The 23,547-nt window shown below is 43.2% G+C and overlaps 1 protein-coding gene across 1 annotated transcript in view; it reads left to right on the top strand.

Annotated features, from left to right (window-relative positions):
• UST (uronyl 2-sulfotransferase) overlaps positions 1-23,547 on the top strand; it is a 477,109-nt gene that overhangs the window by 156,906 nt on the left and 296,656 nt on the right. The window contains exon 2 of the mRNA XM_007943198.2: positions 21,545-21,588. Coding sequence (XP_007941389.1) covers positions 21,545-21,588 — 44 coding nt within the window. The remainder of the gene's footprint in view (positions 1-21,544; positions 21,589-23,547) is intronic.

The following is a 23,547-nucleotide window of genomic DNA, read 5'->3' on the forward strand; positions in this document are numbered from 1 at the left end:
AGCCACTCCTCGGAAGGAAGATGAAGCAATCTACTTCTGTAGTGATACTGCCTTGGAAACCCAAGGAGGGGTTGCTATGAGTTGGGTTCGACTCGACGGCACATAACAACAACAACAGATGCGTTTCAGTGGTGCTTCCAGACTGTGACAGACTAGGAAGGAAACCCTGGTGATCTCTTTCTGAAAATTAGCCGTGAAAACCCTGTGGATCAGAACAGAATATTGTTTCGTTGGTCTCCAGCAGCCAACAATTGTGGTGATGGCACAGGACCAGGCAACGTTTTGTTCTTTTATCCATAAGGTCGCCGTAAGTCCAAGCTGACTCAATAGCAGCTAACATCAGTAACACACACATATTTATATTTCATTTATCCAATACATGAGTAAAACGGTCCTGCTCTAGTTAAAATTTCTCCATATGGTCGATTTCCCTGTTCCTGACATTCATACTTATTTGTATGATTGAAATCTGCACTATAAACATAGTGATTTTTAAGAGATGGACAGTTGTATCTGCTTGTTGCCATAGGGGTTTGCAGGGAATCCCAGAATCTAAGAATAAAAGGAAGTTGGGAGCTCATCATGTAAGCTGCTTCCATCCAGCCCACCCAAGGGTCTCCTATGCACTCAGCCCATCAGTCCTGGCCTCGTGGCTCTCATTGGAGGATGCTGCTGCTCTGGGGACCCGCCCCCTCCACTTCCACTTCCAGTAAGTCTTCCTTAAACAGGAAGCTCTGACTTTTAATTAGCTAGTACTCCGTTTGACACCATCGTACCAATTCCAGTTGCTGTCAAAGTGACCCTGACTCATGGTGACCCCATGTGTGTCAGAGTAAGTAGAACTATGCTCCGTAGGGTTTTCAGTGGCTGATTTTTTGGAAGTAGATTGCTAGTCATTTCTTTCATGGTGCCCCTGGGTGGACTCGAACTTCTAACCTTTCTGTTTGTAGAAAAGTGGGTTAACTATTTGCATCACCCAGACACTAATCAAGTCATTTTCAGTAGGCAGAGATTGATTAAGTTGCTGTTTTTTGCTGTTTGAGAAAACTTCCATTACAGAGCATTTTCCAGGCAGTAAGGTAATATTAGGATCTCTGGTAGCATAGTGCCTAAGCCATTTGACTGCTAACCAGAAGGCTGGCGATTCAAACCCACCAGCTACTCCTAGGGAGGAAGGTTGGGCAATCTAGTTCCCAAGTGATACTGCCTCAGAAACCCAAGGAGGGGTCAGTATGAGTCAAATCTGCCTCGACAGCAGTGAGAGTTTTGTAAGGTAATAGTAAGTAGGATTGAATGGAATTCACCAGTGTGGTTTCTTGATTATTGTTGTTGTGGGCTGTCAGGTAGATTCTGACTCATAGCGACACTGCAGGACAGAGTAGAACTGCCCCATAGGGTTTCCTAGGCTATAATCGTCACAGGAGGAGTTTGCCAGATCCTGTCTTGGTGGATTTGAACCAGTGAGCTTTCGATTCACAACTGAGCTCTTAACCATAGCACATGTTTGTTTTGATACAAAGCTGAATCCCAAGCTTGTGCCTGGCTTTTGCACAAAGCATCCGCCCCCAGACTCAGTCCTGTAGTGATTCAGAAAAGTGAATGACTCACTGAAACTTTGAAAGACCATTCATATTTCCAGATCTATAATGAGTTCAAGACAGCGAGGCTTTTAAGAAAGCTGCTTCTTGCCGGATTTGAGGAAGCACATCTCCCCAACTCACTTTGCTGAAAGGCAGGATTAAAACTGCTAAAAAAGAAACCGATCTACTAAATACTAAAGAGTATTTATGGCCTGCAGTACACTTAATCTTTCCGGATAATAATACAAGTGTAGGAATACCCAAATCCTGCCAGGCTTTTAAAAATTACATTTCATTCATGCCCAGGTATAACCTCCTACCATAAATCCTGAGCAAAGTGGAAGAAGACTGTGACAGGCCATTCTAGTGCATAATAAGGGATATATTTTTCATTGTCGGAACTGATATTTATGTATGCGATTACTTGGAAGAGATTTTATTTAATACCGTATTTCTTTAAATAAATAAATCGACTTTATTTAAAATATAATAATAAGAGCTATACTCTATTGTGTGTGTGCCAGGCAATTTATAAATTGGAACTCTAATCCCGCAGCCCTCTGAGGTAAGTTTTATTTGTCCTTCCTTACTGATGGGGTAACGAAAATCTGGAAACTTTAAGACTTTGCCCAAGGTCACAGGTCACATAAGATGATCACCATCCTTCTCTGTGTGGCATTAATACGCACATTCTTTCACCTGCCTTCTTTCTGTGGCAGCTTCAGCTCTTCTTTCACAAGAAATCTGATGTTTATGTTACCTGTCTGTTTGACTCTTGTATTTTTCCTGTTTTTCGTGGTGTTTCTGTTTCTGTATACAGAGTAACATATGGGGATATAAGAATCTTCCAATTTCATCTTCCAATATTCTCATTCTTTGAACTGCCAAATCTGACTAAAATCCTATTAAACCTGCCACTGAATAAAACTAGAGAGGTGATAGAAGAAGGAGAGATGATAAATTTATTGAAAAACGCTATTTTTCAATCAGCACCACCAGGCTTATATGCTAGATTGCTAGTTAATTTGCTAGTTAATTTTGTGAGGATTACAGTTCTGAATGACTTCAATAAATTCTGCTGCTGTATTAAGAATGCTTTTCTACCTAATAAAGAAGAAATGATGATTTCTTCCTTGTGTTACTTGAAAGTTTATATGAATGTATAATCCCAGATGGGATCATTTTATGTGCACCACAACATCTGTAAAAGACTTGACTTTGCCATCAAATCCATTTCATCAACACACTTTCTAAATCAACATCAGCATTTATGAGCAACTCTTCAAATCTCTTGTTCACATGCATATCATTTTAGCTCCATCTATTTGAAACATCCAGTAGAATGCTCCCTCATATTCATTTCCCTGAAGCATGAGGAGAGTTGGCAAGTGATAAGTAATTTCTCTTTCAAACATACTGCCATTTCATTTGGAATATAGAAGACATAGATACTTGAGTGTAACTCATTCCCAAAGTCCCCAGGCCATGGTCTAGAAACCCATCAAGCAGGAGATGGAGCTGGAAAAACAAAATCTTTTGGATACATTAAAAAAAAAAAAAATTGTATGCCTGATATCAGCCTTCATGCATGTTGTGACCCATAACTCAGCAAGAATTATTTCATTCCTAGAACATCACCAAGTCCTGCTGAAGGTTGTGTTTCCTAATTTAGTTCTCAGTGACTTCCATCTGCATCCTGGGTTCAGCCTTCCTCAGACTGTGGTGTTTCAGCATGCACACAGTGGCCACAGGAAACCTTGCAGTCTGCCAACTGTCTGCCATGGTGGTGTGGACTGACTGGTTGCTGCACTCGCTTGAGCCCAGTTCTAAATCTAGCTCTGACATGTGACCCCGAGCTAGTCACTGAGCCTCTGCTAGCTTGGGTTCCTTGCCTGTGGAAGAAGATGGGATCACCACCTCTGCCCTGCTGATTTTCAAGGGTTGGTGGGGCTACTGAGGAGATGTACCAGCTGACCAGTTGCTGTTGAGTTGACTTGGACCCATGGCAACTCCATATTTGTCAGTGTGGAACTGTGCTCCAGAGCATTTTCAGTGGCTGATTTTTCACAAGTTGCTCATCAGATCTTTGTTCTGAGGGGCCTCTGAGCAGACTCGAACCTCCAACTTCTTGCACAGTAGTTGAGTGTGTTAACTGTTTGCAGCACCCTGGGATTCTTGATGATGTAGGAGATTATGGGGGCAAATATTGACACTCCATGCAAACATAAACTCCTCTCAGGTGCGCCCGCAAGATCTTTGCTTCTTTGCAATGGCTTCCATTTGCCTCTTTAAGTGAGACCACCGTTTCTGGTCTTGGTCTCAAGGTTATGAGAACATCCTTGACGTAGCCTTCCCATCCTGCAGTCCCTTGGGTCACAGATACCCTGCTTTCCTCCCATGGTGCACCTCTGCAGCAGCTGCTGCTTACCTAGGCCGGGTGCACCTGCCCTTCTTTTCTTCCAGGCTGAGCTATGGAGATTCTTCCTATGTGGAGCTGTGCCTGATCCCATGACAGGGGCACAGACTCTGCCCCGGCTCACCCAGTTACTGCAGTCTTGTTTCGGTTCCTCAGAGGGGTTGGATCCTGCTTGCCCAGGTCTGCAACACAGGCTCCCTGCCATCTATGTTCTGGCATGCTCTTTGCCTTCACTCTTTCTGTGCCTTGAGTTTGGGGGCCTCTGTTGTTCTCTCTCAGGTCATCTTGTACTTTATCCCTTATAAGATATCACAATTATAACCAAATACTTGTTTTGTAATCATTTGTTTAATGTCTGTCATCCTCTTTTACTGCAAACTTCCGAGGGACAAGGATTGTATCTTTTTGTTCATGTCTATCTTCAGCCCCTAGCATAGTGCCTGGCGGTGGCGGCGGCAGTGATGGTGGTGGTAGTTGCCATCAAGTTGTCTCCGAATCACGGTGACCTTATGTATAACAGCACGAAACATTGCCTGTTCATCACCATTGGTCTGTTTGAGCCCATTGTTTCAGTTACTGTGTCAGTCCTTCTCACTGAAGGTTTCCCTAGCTTTTGTTGACCCTCTACTTTACCAACCATGCTACTCTTTTCTAACCACTTGTTTTGAGATAGTGTCCAGTAGGCATTCAGTAAATATTTGATGAGTGAAGTAGTGAATGCCCTACCTCTAACTTCTCCCTATCCTATTCTCATTTCACTTTCACGTTTGCCCTTGCACTTTCCCAAATATTTATCATTTTCACTGAAATTTTGCACAGGCCTTCACTCTCATGTGCTTGATTCACTTATTTAAGTTGATGTCCACAAGTAAAGGGTCAGCAAAAAAGAGGCAGACCCTCAATGAGATGGATTGACACAGTGACTGCAACAATGGGCTCAAACATAGAAGCAATGTGAAGATGGCATGGGATGGCGCAGTGTTTTATTTTGTTGTACACAGAAGCACAGTGAGTCGAAACTGACTGGATGGACCTAACAACAAGGAGCTCTGGTGGCGCAGTGCCTAAGGCATTTGACGGCTAACCAGATGGCTGGCGGTTCAAACCCACCAGCCACTCCATGGAAGGAAGATGGGGCAATCTACTTCAGTAAAGATTTACCACCTCGGAAACCCACTTGGGATCACTATGAGTCAGAATCAACTCCATGGCAGTAAGTTTGGTTTTTGGTTTTGAGTTAATAACAATAGCAACAGCACTGAAGCAAACTGGTGATGATGGGGAACCTTGATGAATACATTCATTGCATTTTCTTTCTATTGTATGATTATTAAAAAAACAAACAAACAAAAAACACTCACTGCCATTGAGTTACTTCTTCCCTGTGTCCTTCCCTCCCATGCACCCCTGCCCCTGGAGCTGTCTCCCTGTACATATACAGCCCTTTTATTCTCCCATGATTGATCTCTCCAAGGAGTGTATCTACCTAATGTAAATGTTCAGCTCATATGTCTCTTTTGTTTGGCTGGAAGCCACAGGAGTGGGTTCAATTCCAGACCTAAAGGGCAGCTGGGGGCCATAGTCTCAGGGATTCTTCCAGGCTCTGTCAGTCCAGCTCCACATTGTTCTTCCACTCTACCCAGGATCTCCTACGTAGATCCCCCTCTGAGTGGTTGGTAGTGGTAGCTGGGTACCATCTAGTTCTGCTGGTCTCATAGTCATATAGGCTGAGGATCATATGGTGTACAAGTCTCTTGGACTCATTGTTTCCATGTGTCTTTAGTTATCTTCATTCTTCTTTGCTCTGGATGAGGAGAGACCCATTGTTGCATGTAGATGGCTGTTTGCCAGCTTCTACGATCCCAGTCACTACTTGCCAAAGTAGGATGTGAAACAATGTTTTTGTGTAGTATGTTATGCCAATTAAGCTTGATGTTCCCTGTTACCATGGTCCCAAGACCACATATTCAACTACTCACTCCCTCGGGGTAGCTGGCTGTGGCCAAGAAGTGACTACAACTTTGTTCCTTGTCAGCTCTACTATATACCTGGACATTTGTACAGAATATACAAATACATTTGTAGAAATATTGTCTGCCAACCCTATACCTAGTCATGGGCACACTCCCCCCTGCACAGACATACCTAATCATTCAGCCTGTCCACCCATGTATCCACAGTATTTAGAAAGGCACAGTACTAACTTGATGATGACAATGATGATGATTTTTTGGCCATCTCTGGTTTTATTTCTTCCAGGGTAGATTCTGAATCATCTCATTTTGTCTGTCTCCCACTAACATGTAAGTGTATGATTGTCGTTAGGTGATGTCAAGTCAGTTCAGTTCCAACTCATGGAGACTTTATGAAAACAGACAAAACGTTGTGCAGTTCTGTGCCATCCTCACAATCATTGCCATGTGTGAGCCCATTATGGCAGCCACTGGGTCAGTCCATCTCACTGAAGATCTTCTTTTTTGCTGACCTGCTTTACTAAGCACGATGTCCTTCTCTAAGGACTGGTCCCTCCTGATAATGTGTCCAAAGTACTTAGGAGTATTCTGGCTGACTTCGAGACAGATTTGTTTCTTCTTCTGGCAGTCCATAGCATATTCAGTATTCTTCACCAACACCACAGTTCAAATGTATCAGTTCTTTTTTGGTCTTTCTTATCCATTGTCCAGCTTTTGCATGCATATGAGGTGACTGAAAATACCATGACATATGATAGAAAGTGTCAGTTTACATGATGTCCACATGGTGTTTAGGTCCTGTTAGAAGAAGACGACTTTCCTGACTGTTGGTTAGAGGCATGTGGTGTTCAGGGCTGGGGTGGCTCTGGGAGCAGGTGTGCTGTAATTACACAGGTGTGATCAGTTGACTGGTAATTACTTTGGAGGCAAAACATCCAAGGGAATGAAACAGAAACCTAAGTGATTCCATCTCTCTTTGATACTCCATTCCAACCTGTATAAGATCATTTAATCCAATTATGATGAATTCCTGAGCTAATTTGAAATAATGTGTACTTCCATTGATGTTAAAGGAGCTCTGGTGGTGCAGTAGTTAAAGCACTTGCATGTTAATCAGAAGATTGGCAGTTCAAATCTACTAGTTGGAGGAAAATGAGGCAATCTACTTATGTAAAGATTTACAGGCTTGGAAACCCTGTGGGTCACTGTCAGTTGGAATTGACTTGATGGTAGTGAGTTTGGTTTTCTTTTTTGGTGTATTGATGTTAATTGATGTTGAGCTTTGGTAGTACAATGGTTAAAGTGCTGTGTTGCTAACCAAACCAAAAGATTAACAGTTCAAACCTACCAGCTGCTCTGTGGGAGAAGGATGTGTTGATCTGTTTCTTAAAGATGATAGCTTTGGAAACCCATGGGGGCAGTTCTTCTCTGTGCCATAGTGTTGCTATGAGTCAGAATTTGACTGGATGGTGGTGAATTTGTTTTGGTTTGTTTTTTGTATATTGATGTTGTTAATATAGCAGTGGTACATTGATCATTTGATTCCAAAAGTAATTTTTCCTCTACCGATTCACACTTGACATGCTAAAATGTGTACTCAGATTTGTTTCAATGGGAAAAAGAGGTAGCATAAGACAAGACAGTGTTTTGAAGTCTGAAATAAAAAGAGAAGAGCATTAATATGTGCTTTCTAGCATGGGAACTGGTAATTGTTCAATGTAGATATTTTTTCTCACTGCTTAGAGTGCTAATTTTTACCAGTTAGGAGCGAAAAAGGATTCTCAGAATAATCTTGCCCTTACCTTGATCACAGATTGAGTGAGCATTCAACATTTTTCACAGGCTATTTTTCTAAAAGATATTTAACTATTGATAGTTAATAGAGCCATTCGTTTGAAACCAGTGGGAAATCATTTTATTCAAGCTTAAATTAAGCCATGCAGGCGATTTTCCCCCATCGAGTGTTTGGGGGGCTGTGTTAATGATAAGTAATGGAGTTATTGGAGATATTTACTCAGGGACAAACTCCTCCTTGTTAGCGGAGGCTGGTGTGTGCTGACAGCTGCCTCTTGGAGAAATGGAACCCATAGTTAACAGTGGAAAGTGTGGCATTAGCATAATTTTTTGGCAAGGACGAAGCAGGGTTTTGCAGTGTCGCCGCCTAAAACAGGGCCTCCTTCATTCACTGAGTCTTATCAAACAGAGGCCCAAGTTCTAGAGGACAGATGGGGTCGTCTGCTTGTACTGTACGCAATCAGAATCCTGTGCTGACTGCTTCTGAATTACAAAGAAAGACTTCCAGTTGCTTCTGATTATGATTTCAAAAAGGGCCTTGGGAAAAAGTCCGAGAAGAATTGCAAGTGTTTGATCAAAACTGACACGGTGTGGACACGGCTTTTTTGACATCAACACTAATGCACATTATGGTTTCTATCAGGGGAATGAGGATGAAAACATTTTTGTTCTCTGGGAATCAATTCAGACAAAAATAGATCTGCTAATCCAAGATTTAAGAGTCGAGAATAAATTATGTCCCCTGAGGTTCTGTTCGTTCATTGGCACGTTGCTCAGGGTAGTTAGAAGGAGCCCTGGGGGTGCAATGGTTAAGTGTTGGGCTGCTACCAGAAGGCTGTTGGTTGGAACTCACTAGCTGCTCTGTGGGAGAAAAGACCTGGCAGTCTGCTCCTGTAAAGATGATGGCCTAGGAAATCCTACGGGCAGTTCTATTCTGTCGTATACTCATATTCACCATGAGTCGGAATTGACTTAACAGCACACAGAACAGCAACAACAGGGTAGTTCAGACAATTGGGAAAAGATTATTCGTTTTAGAAGACACATCAAGGTAGTGTCTGAAAGTCATAGAGAATATGAAACAGTTGTTTTATATTACTATTTATCCTTACCATGATGATCGAATCCCCTGACGTCAGATACTCTTTGATTTCCTGAATAACAAATAAATTAAAAGATTAAATATAAATGGTAAAATCAGAAAATGTATAAAATGAGGAAGTAGCTTACTGAGTACCACTCAGTGAACACTGACTATGTGCCACCCAGGCACTATAATAAGTGTCTTATGCATGTCTCATTTAATTTCATTATATTTCTATAACTTAGATGTTATTTAGGAGCTCTGGTAGCATAGTGCCTAAGGCACTTGACTGCTAACCAGAAGGCTGGCGGTTCAAACCCACCAGCCACTCCTTGGAAGAAGGTTGGGCAATCTACTTCCATAGTGATACTGCCTCGGAAACCCAAGGAGGGGTCACTATGAGTTGGGGCCAACTCGACAGCATATAACAACAACAACAGATGTTATTTATTAATTTCTTTGTGTTGCAAATGGGGAAATTAAGGCTCAGAGGAATTAAGTGGTATTTCCAAGGTCACTCAACTAGTAAGTGGCAGGCTTGAGATTTGAACCCAGGTCCTTGATTCTGGAGCCTGTTGTTTTGCTTCTGTGGCCACTGCCTACTGTTCTTTGTCCCCAGTGACAGGTCTACCAGTGGTATCTTACTGAATCCATAAATGGCTCTCCTGGGAACCCTTTCTCTCTCCCTCTTAGAGTAACAGATGCTATTTAAAATACGTGGTACTTTGATAGCCTATCTCATATCCCTTCTTCATGTCAGTGCTTCTAGCAGTTTCTTCTTTATCCAGTAGAGCTCACTTCTACTGGATTCAGATGGATGTGGCCTCAAGCTTATCTGGGTTGACTAGATTCCCTCACCTCTTTCTCATTGTGGGCCCACAGCTTGGAAAGAGGGGTGTTTCACTGGGCTGGGACCAGAGAATGTCTTTGCTTCAGATTTTCTAGTGGCTTCTTCTCAGATACTTGTGTGTCTGTAATGTGTGTTTAGGGGTCCCATCTGAGTGTCTCCAGGACTGACCCAGATATTCTCTGGTTGGTTAAATGGAGTGGGTCTGGGGAAACCCTGGGTGGATGGGGAACTGGGCTCTTAGCTCTTCTTTCCACTCATAAAACAGAAAGTTCAACAGAAGAATATATGCCAAGTATTGTTTGCAGGAACTGTACGGTCTGAGGGAGCTCTGGTAGCATAATGCCTAAGGTGCTTGACTGCTAATCAGAAGGGTCAAACCCACCAGCCACTCCTTGGAAGGAAGGTTGAGCAATCTACTTCCGTAGTGATACTGCCTCGGAAACCCAAGGAGGGGTCACTATGAGTCAGATCTGACTTGATGGCACATAACAACAACAACAACAACAACAACAACAACATAACGGTCTGAAATTACAAGCTCTGAAAATTATTCTTGAAAAGATGTTTAGAATCCCAGAAAGGCTTGGGTGACCCGCATAGTTTAAGGGGTATGCTCTGTGCTTCACAGGTTCCCTGTGCCAGCCCATTCTCAGCAGCCTGTGAATCGGTCCTTATCCATCTCTTTACAACCCCGGAGAGGTCTGTAAGGACCAGCACTGCTGAGCAGGGCTGCTTGGTCTTCTCCTCCTGTCACTGGGATTCTCCGTGGCCCCTCAGCTTTCTCCTCAAACACTGCACTGATGTTTTGCCATCTCCCACTGGAAGTGATGGAGGGGACATGTGATTAAGATGAGCCTGATTAAGATGGGTTTTGTTTGTTCGTTTTGTTTTTGCAGCTTCTGGTAAATGAGATTCAGCCTGATTTATGAAGTACATTAATTTGTGGTTTAGAGTTCAGTGGTTCTCAGCCGTGACTGGACATTAAAATTACTTGAGGAACTTTGACAAAATCCAAAAGCCTGAGACTTGTCCCAGAATAATTAAGTCAGAATATCTAAGGCTGGGACCTGGCATCAACGTTTCTTAAAAGCATTGCAGGTGAGAGGGCGTAACGAGGGTAGACAACGAGTGAGTGAGATCATGAAGAGGCAGTGAGGAGGGTTTGCGACTGCTGCTAGTAGGACCCTAGGACTGCTAGCTAGATGTATTAGCTGCTTGCTTATTAGGTATTGTTTTAAGCATTTTTCATACCATGCAATTATTCTCAGGTACTCAATACAATAACCTATGGGCTGATTCATTTTTACCCGTGTGTATGGAAGTATGCATATGGATGTAGGTGCATACAGAGGTTTTCAGGGACGTGTTTGAGGAGGTAAAACAAATTATCCAGAGTGGAATGACACTTCTTGTGGTATTCTCTGCTCTGAAAGTGAAATTTAACCTGTTTACCTAGCTGTACTATAACTAGTTGTTCATATTCATTACTCTTGTCCTAGAAGACATACATGGTTCTTGTATGGTTAGCACACCATGGTTCTGCCAACTGAGACGCAGGCGTAATAGACTCTTCAGGCTGCAGGTCACAAATCCTGGCCTCCTAATTCCTGGCATCAGGCTTCATAGGAGTTTCTTGCAGTGCATCTCTGGGGAAAGTAGTTTCTAAGATGAGCTGAAGTGGGGCAACATTGATGACATACTGCTGTGTTAAGACTCTGATGATACACATAAGTTCTGGTAAGTGCACAGAAATTGTAACTCTCATGCACTGTGGATTGAACACCTTGGTAAATCACATCCACATACTGTCTCATGTTATAGTTACAACCTCCTGAGGAATCTTCAGTGTGATGGGCTGGAAGAATAATAACCAAACCAAACTCACTGCCATCGAGTTGGTTCCAACTCATAGTGACCCCTACTGGGTTTCTGAGGCTGTAAATCTTTACAGAAATAGATCACCTCCTCTTCCTTCCAAGGAGTGGCTGGTGGGTCTGAATGCTGACCTTCTGGTTAGCAGCTAAATGCCTTATCCACTGAAATTCAGACTGTATCACAGCTGAGCTAGCTGCAGAGCCTGAGCTCGCTTGCCTCCTAGTGCAGGGCATTTTAAAGAAATCTTAACGCTTCAGTTATTGTTAGGGGTTGGTGTGTAGTTTTGAAAGTCTCAACACATGAATAAAGTCATATGAGCACCACCACCACTACCACCACCACCACCAGCAAGATACAGGTTTCCCCTGCTATCCGAAAGTAGAGCATTCCTGTGAAACCTTTTCTAAGCTGACTTGGTGTAAAATGAAGAAGCAATTACCATTAATTTGAATAGGAAAAATATCTGAGTGTTCCAGATCAAAAAAATAATCTACCAAATCATATCAAACAACGCATAAAACCAAAAATAATACTAACAGGTAGTAAAAGCCAAATGAGATGATAAAAACACAGCCTATGTAAAGTAGAAATAATGTATGTTACAGTGTAGTTCCTGGGGGAGGAGCTTGGGGGTGCCACTTTCACTGCTCAGGGTGCACACTGGCTTTTCAGCGGCTTGCTGCAAAACAAACTCTGAACATTAGTTTAACTTTTCACAGAAGTGAAAATACTCTTCTAATTTCTTTCAGTTAGCAAAAACAGGTACTAATGTAGGTCTTTCGTAAAAGCAAAGAGGTGTAAAGTGAACTGTCGTAAAGCGGGAGGTATCTGCATAGAAGAGTGGCATAGAGTGTCACGGGCTGGAGTGCTGCTCTGAGCCCATAGCCCCCCATGCCCTCCTTCACCCACCTGAGTAGGCAGGACAAGGTTAAATGTCTGTGAGGGGTTTAGCTCTACACTAACCCAGCTGGTGAATTCTTGGCAGTTGGGAGCCATGCAACCTTCTGCAAGTCTGGTCAATAGTAGGAGGTACATGTGAGGTGCATGCCTTTCCATTTTCCTAGCTTGACAAGAGACTATAATTCTTGATCCTGAAAGGATGGACTTGAGACATAAGAAGGAAGCTGGAATGAAGGCTCTTCAGGTGGAGATTACTTTCTGGAAGACCTCCAGGAGGAGAACACACTGCAACTACTGGGAGCAGAGACATCCATGGGGCCAAGAGGATGCTGTCCTCTGTCTGCCTCCAGTCCTTTCCTCAACCCTCCTAGCCTTTTAGTCCCTTCCTTGAATTTGCACTTGAGCGCTCAACCAAGGGCTGGAGGACTTGGTCTGATCTTCCTTCCCGATAACTTAACACCCTTCACAGAGCCTTCTACAAGGAAACAGTGAAGGGCTTCTTTGATGCTTGGGAGACTCTTCAGAGAAGCTTGTCTTAGGACCTGTGTTTATCCTCTGATCTCCCAGATAACAAGCTACCAATGTCAGTTTTTAAAAATCTAAGTTTTGTTTACTGTGCACTATGAAAGCATAAGCTCCTAGCATGAGAAACTCTACCTAGATAGTGACCCTCTTTGGGTTTCTGAGGTGGTAAATCTTTACGGAAGTAGATTGCCCAGTCTTCCTACTGCAGATTGGCTGGTGGGTTTGAACCACCACCTTCCGGTTAGCAGTCAAATGCTTTGGGCACCACACCACCAGAGCTCCTTCCAAATACCCTAGGAGAAGGTAAGTGCTGTCTCCAGTTAGAGAAATTCCTTCCATTTTATGCAGCTTTTCTTTCCCATCCCCCTGCCTCTGTTAAGTGTGTGGTACTTACAGCCTCCTATGGTAATTGATCACAGGGACATAACTATTGGTGGTGACTTCCCCCACCTGCTGGGCAGAGGGGAGCAAGGTCATCTGCTTGTGGAAATAATAGGGTCCATGGCAAGCCCTGTTCCTGTGTTCTTGCAGAAAGAAATGTTCAAGGGTGACAACTTACTTGTCATGACATCTGATAATGAAAGTCTTCAGTAAGAAAAAGAAAGGAATGGAGGAGAAAGGGAGGGAGGAGGAAGACAGGAGAATAATGGATTATCTTCAACATTATTGCATTTTATCAAGCAAGCAGTATAAGCAGTAGTTAGACTGCATGGCTTGAATTCTGCCATATTGTTTATTGGCTGCTTGGCTGGTGTGAGATACTTATTTGGTATCATCTCATGGGGTCTGTCATGGATTGAATTGTGTAGCCCCTTGCCCCCAGTTTACATCACCTTGCCTGGGCCATGATTCTCAGTGGTTTAGCAGTTATGTAATGATGTAATCTCCTCGGAAGGAAGGTTGGGCAATCTACTTCTGTAGTGATATACTGCCTCGCAAACCCAAGGAGGGGTCGCGTGAGTCGGATCCGACTCGATGGCAGTGAGTTTGGTTTTGTAATGATGTAATGTGGCAGATATGTAAGGATACCCCAAGGGATGATCTAATGTGATAAGCTGACCAGGTGTAAGAGGATTAAGGGTGGGGTGCAACACCCTTAGTGCCATCGTAGCCCTGATGCCATGTAAGGGCAGCTTCCCTGGGGTGTGGCCTGCAACATCTTTTATCTTACAAGAGATGAAAGGAAAGAGAAGGGAGCAGGGGGGGGGGTATAGTCCAGGAAGGAGGATGCAAGAGCAGAGCATGTCCTTTGGACCCAGGTCCTCTGCTGGGATCCTCCTCGGACCAAGAGACTCAGAGAGAGAAAACCTTCCCTTACAGCCGACGCTCTGAACTCCTCCACAGAATCAATTTATGTTTGTTAAAGTCATTCACTTGTGGTATTTCTGTTATAGCAGCAGTAGAGAACCAAGACAGGGCCATTGTGAGGGTTAGGTAAAGCAGCCCTTATAAAGTACCTGGCACACAGTAAGCACTCAATAAAGATCATTACACAGTCCAGTGGCAAAAATAGGAATTGCATTTTGTTTTACTGGGTTTCTAGGTCTTGCTATAGAACAGTGGATGACTGAAGGAGACGATGCCTAATCAGGAGGTTAAGAAAACTAGTGTGTACCAGCATATCTGTGCCATGCAAACCACTTGTTGTCATGGTTTGAAACTTCTCTCGCTGTGGTCTTCAGTGCTTCTAGATTCTGAGGTTAGATATAAATCTACCCAATAAAATGCAGCGGTTTGTTTACTAAACCAAGAAAATAATTTAGTATCCAAGACTGTTAGGATAACCCTTAAACCAATGTCCTTTTTTAAAAAAACAAAACAAAAAAACACCATTTTGCTGTGATGCACTGTTCTCTTCCCTCAGATTCAGCAGTCCCTGCATTTAAAACTAACAAAGGATTTAACTGTTTGGTGAGTCAATCGTCTGCTGTAGGACTCAAGACTGGACCAGTGGTGGTCAGTTTTGTTTATTAATGAGAATAGTAGGATGAGAGTTTCATGTTTCCATCTGTAAAGAAATTTTACAAACTGGATATTGTGTCTTTGCTGATGTTGAATGAGATGATAATAACATTAATCATGACTGACCACAAAAGCAAACCAGTTGCTGTTGAGTTGCTTTTGACTCATGATGACCCCATGTGCTTCAGAGTGGAACTGCACATGGGATCTCTAATGGCTGGGACCTTCTGGAAGTAGATTGCCAGGCTGTTGTTTCAAAGTGCCTATGGGTGGACTTGAATCTCCAACCTTTCATTTAACAGCCTAGCGCTTACCCATTGGAGCCATACAAGGACTCCTTTAGTCACAATAGTTACCTTGTATCAAGGGCTTACTTTGTGTCTGGCCCTGAGTTCAATGCTTTACATGCATTGCTTGAGTTAACCCTTACCCCAGGCTCAACTACCATTATCTTTATTTACACAAGAAGAAATAGGTATAGGGAAGTTAAGAAAATTTCCCAATAGCACACAGACTGGTAAGTCACAGGATTGAGTTATTGTTGTTATGTGCCGGTGAGTTGGACCCAACTCATAGCGACCCCTCCTTGGGTTTCCGAGGCAGTATCACTATGGAAGTAGATTGCCCCATCTTCCTTCCGAGGAGTGGCTGGTGGGTTTGAACCGCCAGCCTTCTGGTTAGCAGTCAAGTGCTTTAGGCACTATGCTACCAGAGCTTTAAGTCCAAGTTCAAAGTGCCAGACTCTAGGGCCTGGGTGAAAGCCCCTCAACCTTGGGTTTCAGCTCTGCCTCCTGCTGGAGGCTTTTCTTCACTCAGACAGCTGCTGGCTGCGGAGACTGACAAGCCCAAGGTTGACAAGTAAAAAGGCATAGTCCTGGTGTTACCAAACCACATGGCAGGCCATGAATTCAAGTCCATTGAAAGTCCCAAGGTCAGCAGAGCATGGCAGGCTGCTGAACATTGACATGGCTACATGCAGGGTTCAGGCATGCCATAAGCTACAGACCGTTCTCCAAGGCTTCTCCTTCTATACAGGAAGCAGACCTCATCCCTAAGGCAGCTACTCAGCTGTTGTCAGTAGATTCCACCATGCAGTTGATTCCCAGTCTCATCATGCAACTGGATTCAGAAGAGGACATGGAACAAGGGATATCATAGCTGTTGTCAGATGGATCTTGGCTCAAGGCAAAGAATACCAGAAAGATGTTTACTTGTGTTTTATTGACTGTGCAAAGGCATTTGATTGTGTGGATCATGACAAATTATGGGTAACTTTGAGGAGAATGGGAATTCCCGAATACTTGATTGTACTCATGAGGAACCTGTACCTTGACCAGGAGGCTGTCATTCGAATGGAACAAGGGGACACTACATGGTTTAAAATCAAGAAGGGAGTGCATCAGCGTTGTATCCTTTCCTCATGCTTATTCACTCTATATGCTGAGCAAATAATCTGAGAAGCTGGACTACATGAAGAAAAACATGGCATAAGGATTGGAGGAAGAATCATTAACAACCTGAGATATGCAGAGGATACAACTTTGCTTGCTGAAAGTGAGGAAGACTTGAGGCACTTACTGATGAAAGTTGAAGAATGCGGTCTGCAGTATGGATTACATCTCAATATAAAGAAAACAAAAATCCTCCCAACTGGACCAACGAGCAGCATCACAATAAATAGAAGATTGAGATTGTCAAAGAATTCACGTTGCTTGGTTATACAATCAATGCCAATGGAAGCAGCAGTCAGGACATTAGATGATGTGTAGCATTGGGAAAGTCAACCGCGAAGGAACTGTTTCAAGTGCTGAGGAGCAAGGATGTCTCCTTGAGGACTAAGGTCACCTGACACAAGCTGTGATATTTCCAATTGCCTTGTATGCATGTGAGAGTTGGACAATGAATAAGGAAGACCGAAGAAGAATTGATGCTTTTGAGTTGTGGTGCTGGCGAAGAATGCCGAAAGTACCGTGGACTGCTAAAAGAACTAACAGATCTGTCCTGGAGGAAGTGCACCCAAAATGCTCCTTGGAAGTGAGAATGGCCAGACTTCGTCTCACCTATTTTGGTCATGTTGTCAGAAGGGACCATTTTCTGGAGAAGGATGTCATGTTTGGTAGGGTGGAGGGTCAACAAAAGAGGGAGAGGCCTTCAATGAGGTGGATTGACATGGTAGCTGCGATGATGGGCTCAAGTATAGCAGGGATCACGGAGCTGGCATGGGATCAGGCAGTGTTTCGTTCTGCTGTGCATGGGGTTGCTATGAGTCGGAAATGACTCAACGGCACCTACCAACAACAACAACAACAACTTATCATGGGGAATACTACATCTAGCTGCCCAGCCACTCAACCAGGTCCAGCTAAGTTGAGTCACAAACTTAACTACCGCAAATGGGCTTAGGTATAGCAAGGATTGTGAGGCTGGCGCAGGATCAGGCAGTGTTCTGTTTTGTTGTATATAGGTGCTCTATGATTTGGAGATGACTCGACAGCACTTAACAACAAAAACAGTTGACAACACGTTGGTATGTTCTGGAACAGAGAAAAGGCTGTTGTCACTGGTGGTAGCTGATGTAGGAGGCATGGCCTGCATCATATTTGGTCTTTTAGATCATGGAAAGGAATTGACTATATTTGTTCTTTGGGAAATACATTTTGAGCAGAGAACTAACATGGTGATTGATAAGATTTTGATAAGATTATCAGATCCCTCTGGATGCTGGTAGTAGAGAAAATTCACAACAAACAGAGCCAAAGAGGCTCTTCTGGATGGCCCAAGGACACTAGTGAGAAGGTGTCAGAGCTGAGTTATATTTTGAAGGCAGAGCTGACAAGACTTGCCAATGGGTTGGCACATATGGGGTAGGGGGAGAGATGGATCAAGGATGACCTTTGGGCTCTGAGTCCCTGGGGAAAGGGATGTGTTGTATGTTATGCAACCCCATAAGGAAGACAGTGAAAGGCAGCATTTTGGGGGGATGGAGTAGGCACAAATAAAGAGTTCTGTTTGGGACAGGTGAAATGTTAGATGACCTTAGTCCTTTAAGTCGAGATGCTGAGGAGTCAGGGGATACCAGAGTCTGGAGTTCAAGGTAGCAGTCAGACATTTAAACTATTCTTTTTCAGAAGTCTTTAGGAGCTTTGGGTCTTATGGAAACATATGGTATTTTGCAGACATTTTGTCTGAGCTCTGGAGAGCATATTGGGGTGTGTTAAGATTTCTCACATCCTTCCTGGGAAGACAGTCACATGAGGAGTGACAGGAGCCCTCTGCAGGTACACCCACTGCATTCTAGTGAAATATTCCTAAATATTTTTCTAGACTTAGGCAGCTTTTTTTTTTTCCTGAATTCTTTTATGCACATTCTCTTTATTAAGTCTAACATCTTAAGACTTAATATATTATATTAAGCTTTACAAACTGGATATATTAAGACTAAGTTTATTAGATTTCATTTCCTATTTGTATATGGAATTCAAGATAGTAATTCAGATCTAATAAGTTATGAATCATGCTCACCCAATAATGGGCATGCCTGATGTTTCTGTCTGAGAATCTTATATGTGAAAATGGAAGCCTGTTGTCCCTTTACCATGTACAGATAGCCATTGTGTACAGTCACTGTGAACATCAAGTGTGTTATAGATCAGAAGATGCAAAGAAAAAGGGGAGATGATTAGGGACGGATGACGGCTCAGTGTGGAAAAACCTATAAGCCAGAAACCACTTATTTATTACACTTGGATGAGTTTCCCTGGCTGGGCCTCTTCTTATTTCAGTTTAAGTCCCTTTTGCTCTGTACCGTCCAAAGCACCCCCCCAGCCAGCCAGACTAGAACATGTACTTTATTTCCTAAGCCATTGACCTCTATGTGTATCATTGTGTTTGCAATATTTTCTGCGTTTTGTTCTATTAGCAAAGCTGGCCATGTTTACATTTGATTTGTGAAATGATTTATTCTGGACCGACCAGAGAGGAACCTCAAATGTCACTGACTACATCATTGCCTCCTCCATGGGATTAAACACGTGGCTGACAGTAATGTCCACCATGCATGCGCTGTGGAGGAACCTGGGTGGCAGGACTCTAGGTCGTGTTCAGATGAGCAGATGCCCCGCAGACTCTGGAAAGGCCAGTCTTCTCGCCTTTCAGCAGTGTGACAGCTGTGGGACAGTCAGCAAGTACTGAATTTCTCTCTGCCTGGGAGGAATTATACTCTGATACTTGAGTTCAATGAATGGGTGCCTGTAAAGCACTTAGCAGAGTACCTGGTACATAAAAGGAACTTAATAAACTTTAGTTCCCTTTCTAACCCTCAATGTCTCTTATTCATCAGCAAACAAAGCACTGTCCAAAGCAGTGTCCATAGGCATGCACTCAGAAAACGCAGATACCAACCAGTAAGTGGCTATCTGTTGTTAGTTGCCAACAAGTTGATTCCGACTCGACTCATGGCGAACTCATGTGCAGAGCAGAACTGCTCCATAGAGTTTGCAAGGCTGTGACCTTTTGGAAGCAGGTTGACAAGTCTGTCTCTGAGGGACCTCTGGGTTCCAACTGCCAGTTTTTCGACGAGTAATCAAGCGTTTAACTATTTGCATCAACCAGCGACTCTGAGTGCCTGTTAGTGAAGACAGATTTAGCTTCGGAACCAACCTAGACTGAAAAGGCAAAGAGAAATGAACATTCAGAGACATATTGGAAACGGACTGCAGTGGTACTCAGTGTGCTCGCACGACCAGCAGCATCAGCATCACTTGGGAGCTTGTTAGAAATGCCAATCCACAAAGATAATGAGTCAGAAGCTCTGGGTTTGAGGCCAGCCAATCTGTGTTTGTAGCAGGCCCTAGAGGTAATTCTGATGCACTCTCCAGTTTGAGAACCACTGATGTAAGCCCAGCAGATCCTGGGTGAGGAATAATGGCCTGTGCTGTGTGTGCACATTTGTGTGGACACACTCCATGTGTCTGGAATGTTTGTAATTGCTGAAAGTATTAGCCAAAGATGGTACTGTGAGCAAACTTTATTCAGATTGGCTATCAATGACCTGTTTTTCTTTGGTACCATTGTTTGACTAGACATTTATCTAGAATGCTTTTTTCTTTTCTTCTTTTTTATTGTGGTTTGGGTGAAAGTTTACAGAGCAAATCAGTTTTCCATTCAACAATTTACACACATTGTGTTTTGTAACATTAGTTGCACTTCCCTCAGTATAAGAGCACTCTTCCTCTCTGGGCTCCCATTCACCCATCAGTTCTTCTTTCCTGCCTTCTAGCTTTGTTTGGGGCAAATGCTGCCTTTTGGGTCTCACGTGATAAGTCATTCTGAGGAATACATTCCTCATGAGTGTTACTCACTTCGTAGGCCTGTCTGTTGTTTAGCGTCAGGGTGGTCCCTGAGGGTTGGTTCAGTTCCAGGCTTGAGGGGTGTCTAAGGGTCACAGTCTGGAGGTTCTACCAGTCTCAATCAGACCAGTAAATCTGGCTTTTTATTTATTTATTTTTAATGATTTGAATTTTGTTCTATATTTTTCTCCCATTCTGTCCAGGACCATTCTGCCCAATCAGAGCAGTTGGGAGTGGAAGCCGGGAAACCATCTAGTTCTTCTGGTTTCAGGGTAGTGCAAGCTGTGTTTGCATGGTCCATTAGTCCTTTGGAGATACCAATAGTTGCATCTGAGATGGTTGCTCACTAAGACCTCAATCAACACTCACTATAATACGATGTAGAACATTGCCTTTGTGAACTATGTTATGCCAATTGACTTAGCCGTCCCCTGAGACTGTGGTCCTAAGCCTCCAAGCCCAGTGACATTACCTCAAGGAGTTTGGTTATGGCTAGGAATTTTTTATAACTTTGAGCTCTGTTTGCTCTACTTTATACATGGATATATTTATAGTACATATACATATACAATACATATACATTCAACATACACAAATATATATGTAGAAATATCTTCTGCCAAACACATATATGCTCATGGGTGAAGTCCCATTCATCTGCTCATACCTGTTCAGCTTGCATGTATGCCTGTGTATCTACTCGTAGAGTATTGTTTGTAATTACTGATACTGTAGGATTGTATACGTAGTAGTGTTTACCCTTGTTGTCTGTAACTCTGGTGCACCTCTCACTGTCTTCCTTTGCCTTAGTCATATTGTGATGATCTCCTGCTTATTGTATATTGATTTTGTCTTCACCCAAATTAATATGTGTCTACTATCTAGTTTGTGAATTTCCCTTCCCTCTAGTCCTTGGTAGTCATCCAAGAATGTTTCTTTCTGTAGTTACACCTTTTTGTGACTTTCATCATAGTGGACTCATACAATAGTTGCCCTTTTGTGGTTGACTTATTTCACTCAGCGTTATGTTCTCCAGATTCACCCAGTTATGAAATGTTTTGTGGATTTGTCGTTATTCTTTAATGTTGCAAAATATTTCATTGTGTTTATGGACCACGGTTTGTTTATCCATTCATCTGTTGATGGGTAGAATGGTTATTTGCAATGACTTGGCATCAGATTCATTTTGAGGTTTAAAAAAAATGATTTATCAACTTTTTTCTTCTTTTTTTCCTAGGAAATTCTACTTATTTGGATGACCATGGGCCACCTCCTAGTAAGGTAAGGTCTTTGCTTAAATCTCTTTTTCTTATTCTTGATTCCTGGAGCTTGGACTCTAGTACCTCCTGGGCCTCCAGCAAACACAACCACATTCCTCTTGGCCCTGAATTATTTGTAAGAAAATCATAGATCAGAGATGTCAAATTAATCTTTGGTGTATAATGAGAATGACAGGGAAGAGCATGAAGGTAGCCAAAATGGCAAGGGGGTAAGGAAGGGTCATTATTTAACCAGAGGTTGTAGCTTCCCAAGCATCGGAGCCTTGGGCTGACTTCAGACCTTTGGCAGCATCTGTTTTGCTGTCTCATCTGCCTTTGGCATCTGTGCTGGCCCCATAGTATGAGGTCCACAGCCTGGCCTCCCATGCCTTAGGGTTTGGGATTAGACTCAATGTCGGCCTACTCTCCCCTGCCTTGAATGGTATACTCCACCCAGTGCTCAAGCCCCTGAAACTGCCCTTCTCAGACTGTACCCTCACAAGACTGCCCTGGCTTGGCCTGGCCTGGGTGCTCACTTTTATTCTTCTAAACTGTTTTGGCCTAATTTTTTTGTTGTTGTTGAAGATATGCACAGCAAAACATACCAGTTCAACAATTCTACATGCATAGTTCAGTGACACTGATTACATTCTTCAAGTTCTGCAACCATTCTCACCCTCCTTTTCTGAATTGTTCCTCTTCCATTAACATGAACTCACTTCCCCTCCCAAGCCTCCTATCCAGTGTTTTGAGTTGCTCCTGTCAGTTTGCTCCCATCTAGATGATTCTTCAAAAGGCCACAGTGCTCAAGGCAGGCATTCTTTACTAGTTAAGCTAAACTGTTGTTTGGTTTAAAGAGTATTTCAGGGGATAGTTTTGGTTTAAGGTTTAAAGAGTATCTCAGGGCAATAATTTCAGGGGTTCAGCCATCCCCGCTGGCTCCAGAAAATATGGATTTCATAAGAATAAGAAATTCTGGCCCAGATTTCCTCTCCCCTTTTGATCAAGATTCTTATGTAGACTTTTTGGTCAAAATATTCAGTAATGGTAGTGTGTTAACCTGGGTTCTCTAGAGAAACAAAAACCAGCAAAGCTTATATATATATGTAAGAGAAATTTATCTTAGGAAAATGGCTCACAAACGTATAGAAGCCGGCAAGTCCGAAGTCCCTGGAGCAAACGTCAGGCTGGAGGCCTTTCCTCAAAGGGAGCTGAGAAGCTCAAGGCTGGCAGGCAGTACACCAGCTATTGACTCCAACGAACAATGAATTGAAGATCTCCAGGCCGAACGGTGGACTGCTCACTCATGAACAGTTGCAGGCAGCACAACAGAATCCTGATCCACAGAAGAATGTCCCTCTTCCCAGGATGTCCCTGGATATCCTGGAAGCAGGCCACACCCCTAGGGAAACTCTCCTTGGGTGGATTGGCCACTCAGAACACAGTCATCCGATCCCATCATGGGAACAACCACACAGAACTGGGGTCTAGCCAAGTTGACACACAGCTCCAACTATCACAGGTAGTGATCTGAATTTTAAGTGATACATTGTTTTTATTGGCTGCCATCAAGTTGGCCCTGACACCTGGTGACCCCATACACAGTGCATCAAAACCCTGCCTGGTCTTGCACTGTCCCTGTGATTGTTTGCAGATTGTTGAGATTCAGAGTTTTCACTGATGATATTTTTGGCTAGTAGATCACCAGGCCGTCTTATCCTCGAAGCTCTGCTGAAACCTGTTCAGCATTGTGGCAGCGTACGAGACTCTAATGACAGACAGGTGGCAGTTGTGCTTCAGGTGTGTGGGCAGGGATCAAACTAGGTCTCTTGCATGGAAGGCAACCACTCTAGCACTGAACCACAGAGGGCCCTAGTGCTGTACTGGGAAGTGTTAGTGTAGTTTGTAATAACTGTTTACTTTGAGGATAGTGAAAACCAAATCCAGTCTACTGAAAAATGAAGAATGAAAGGATAATATA

The sequence above is a fragment of the Orycteropus afer genome, unplaced genomic scaffold (genome assembly GCF_000298275.1).
Source record: "Orycteropus afer afer isolate SDZICR_OR568_19922 unplaced genomic scaffold, OryAfe1.0 scaffold00101, whole genome shotgun sequence".
Lineage (NCBI taxonomy): Eukaryota > Metazoa > Chordata > Mammalia > Tubulidentata > Orycteropodidae > Orycteropus > Orycteropus afer.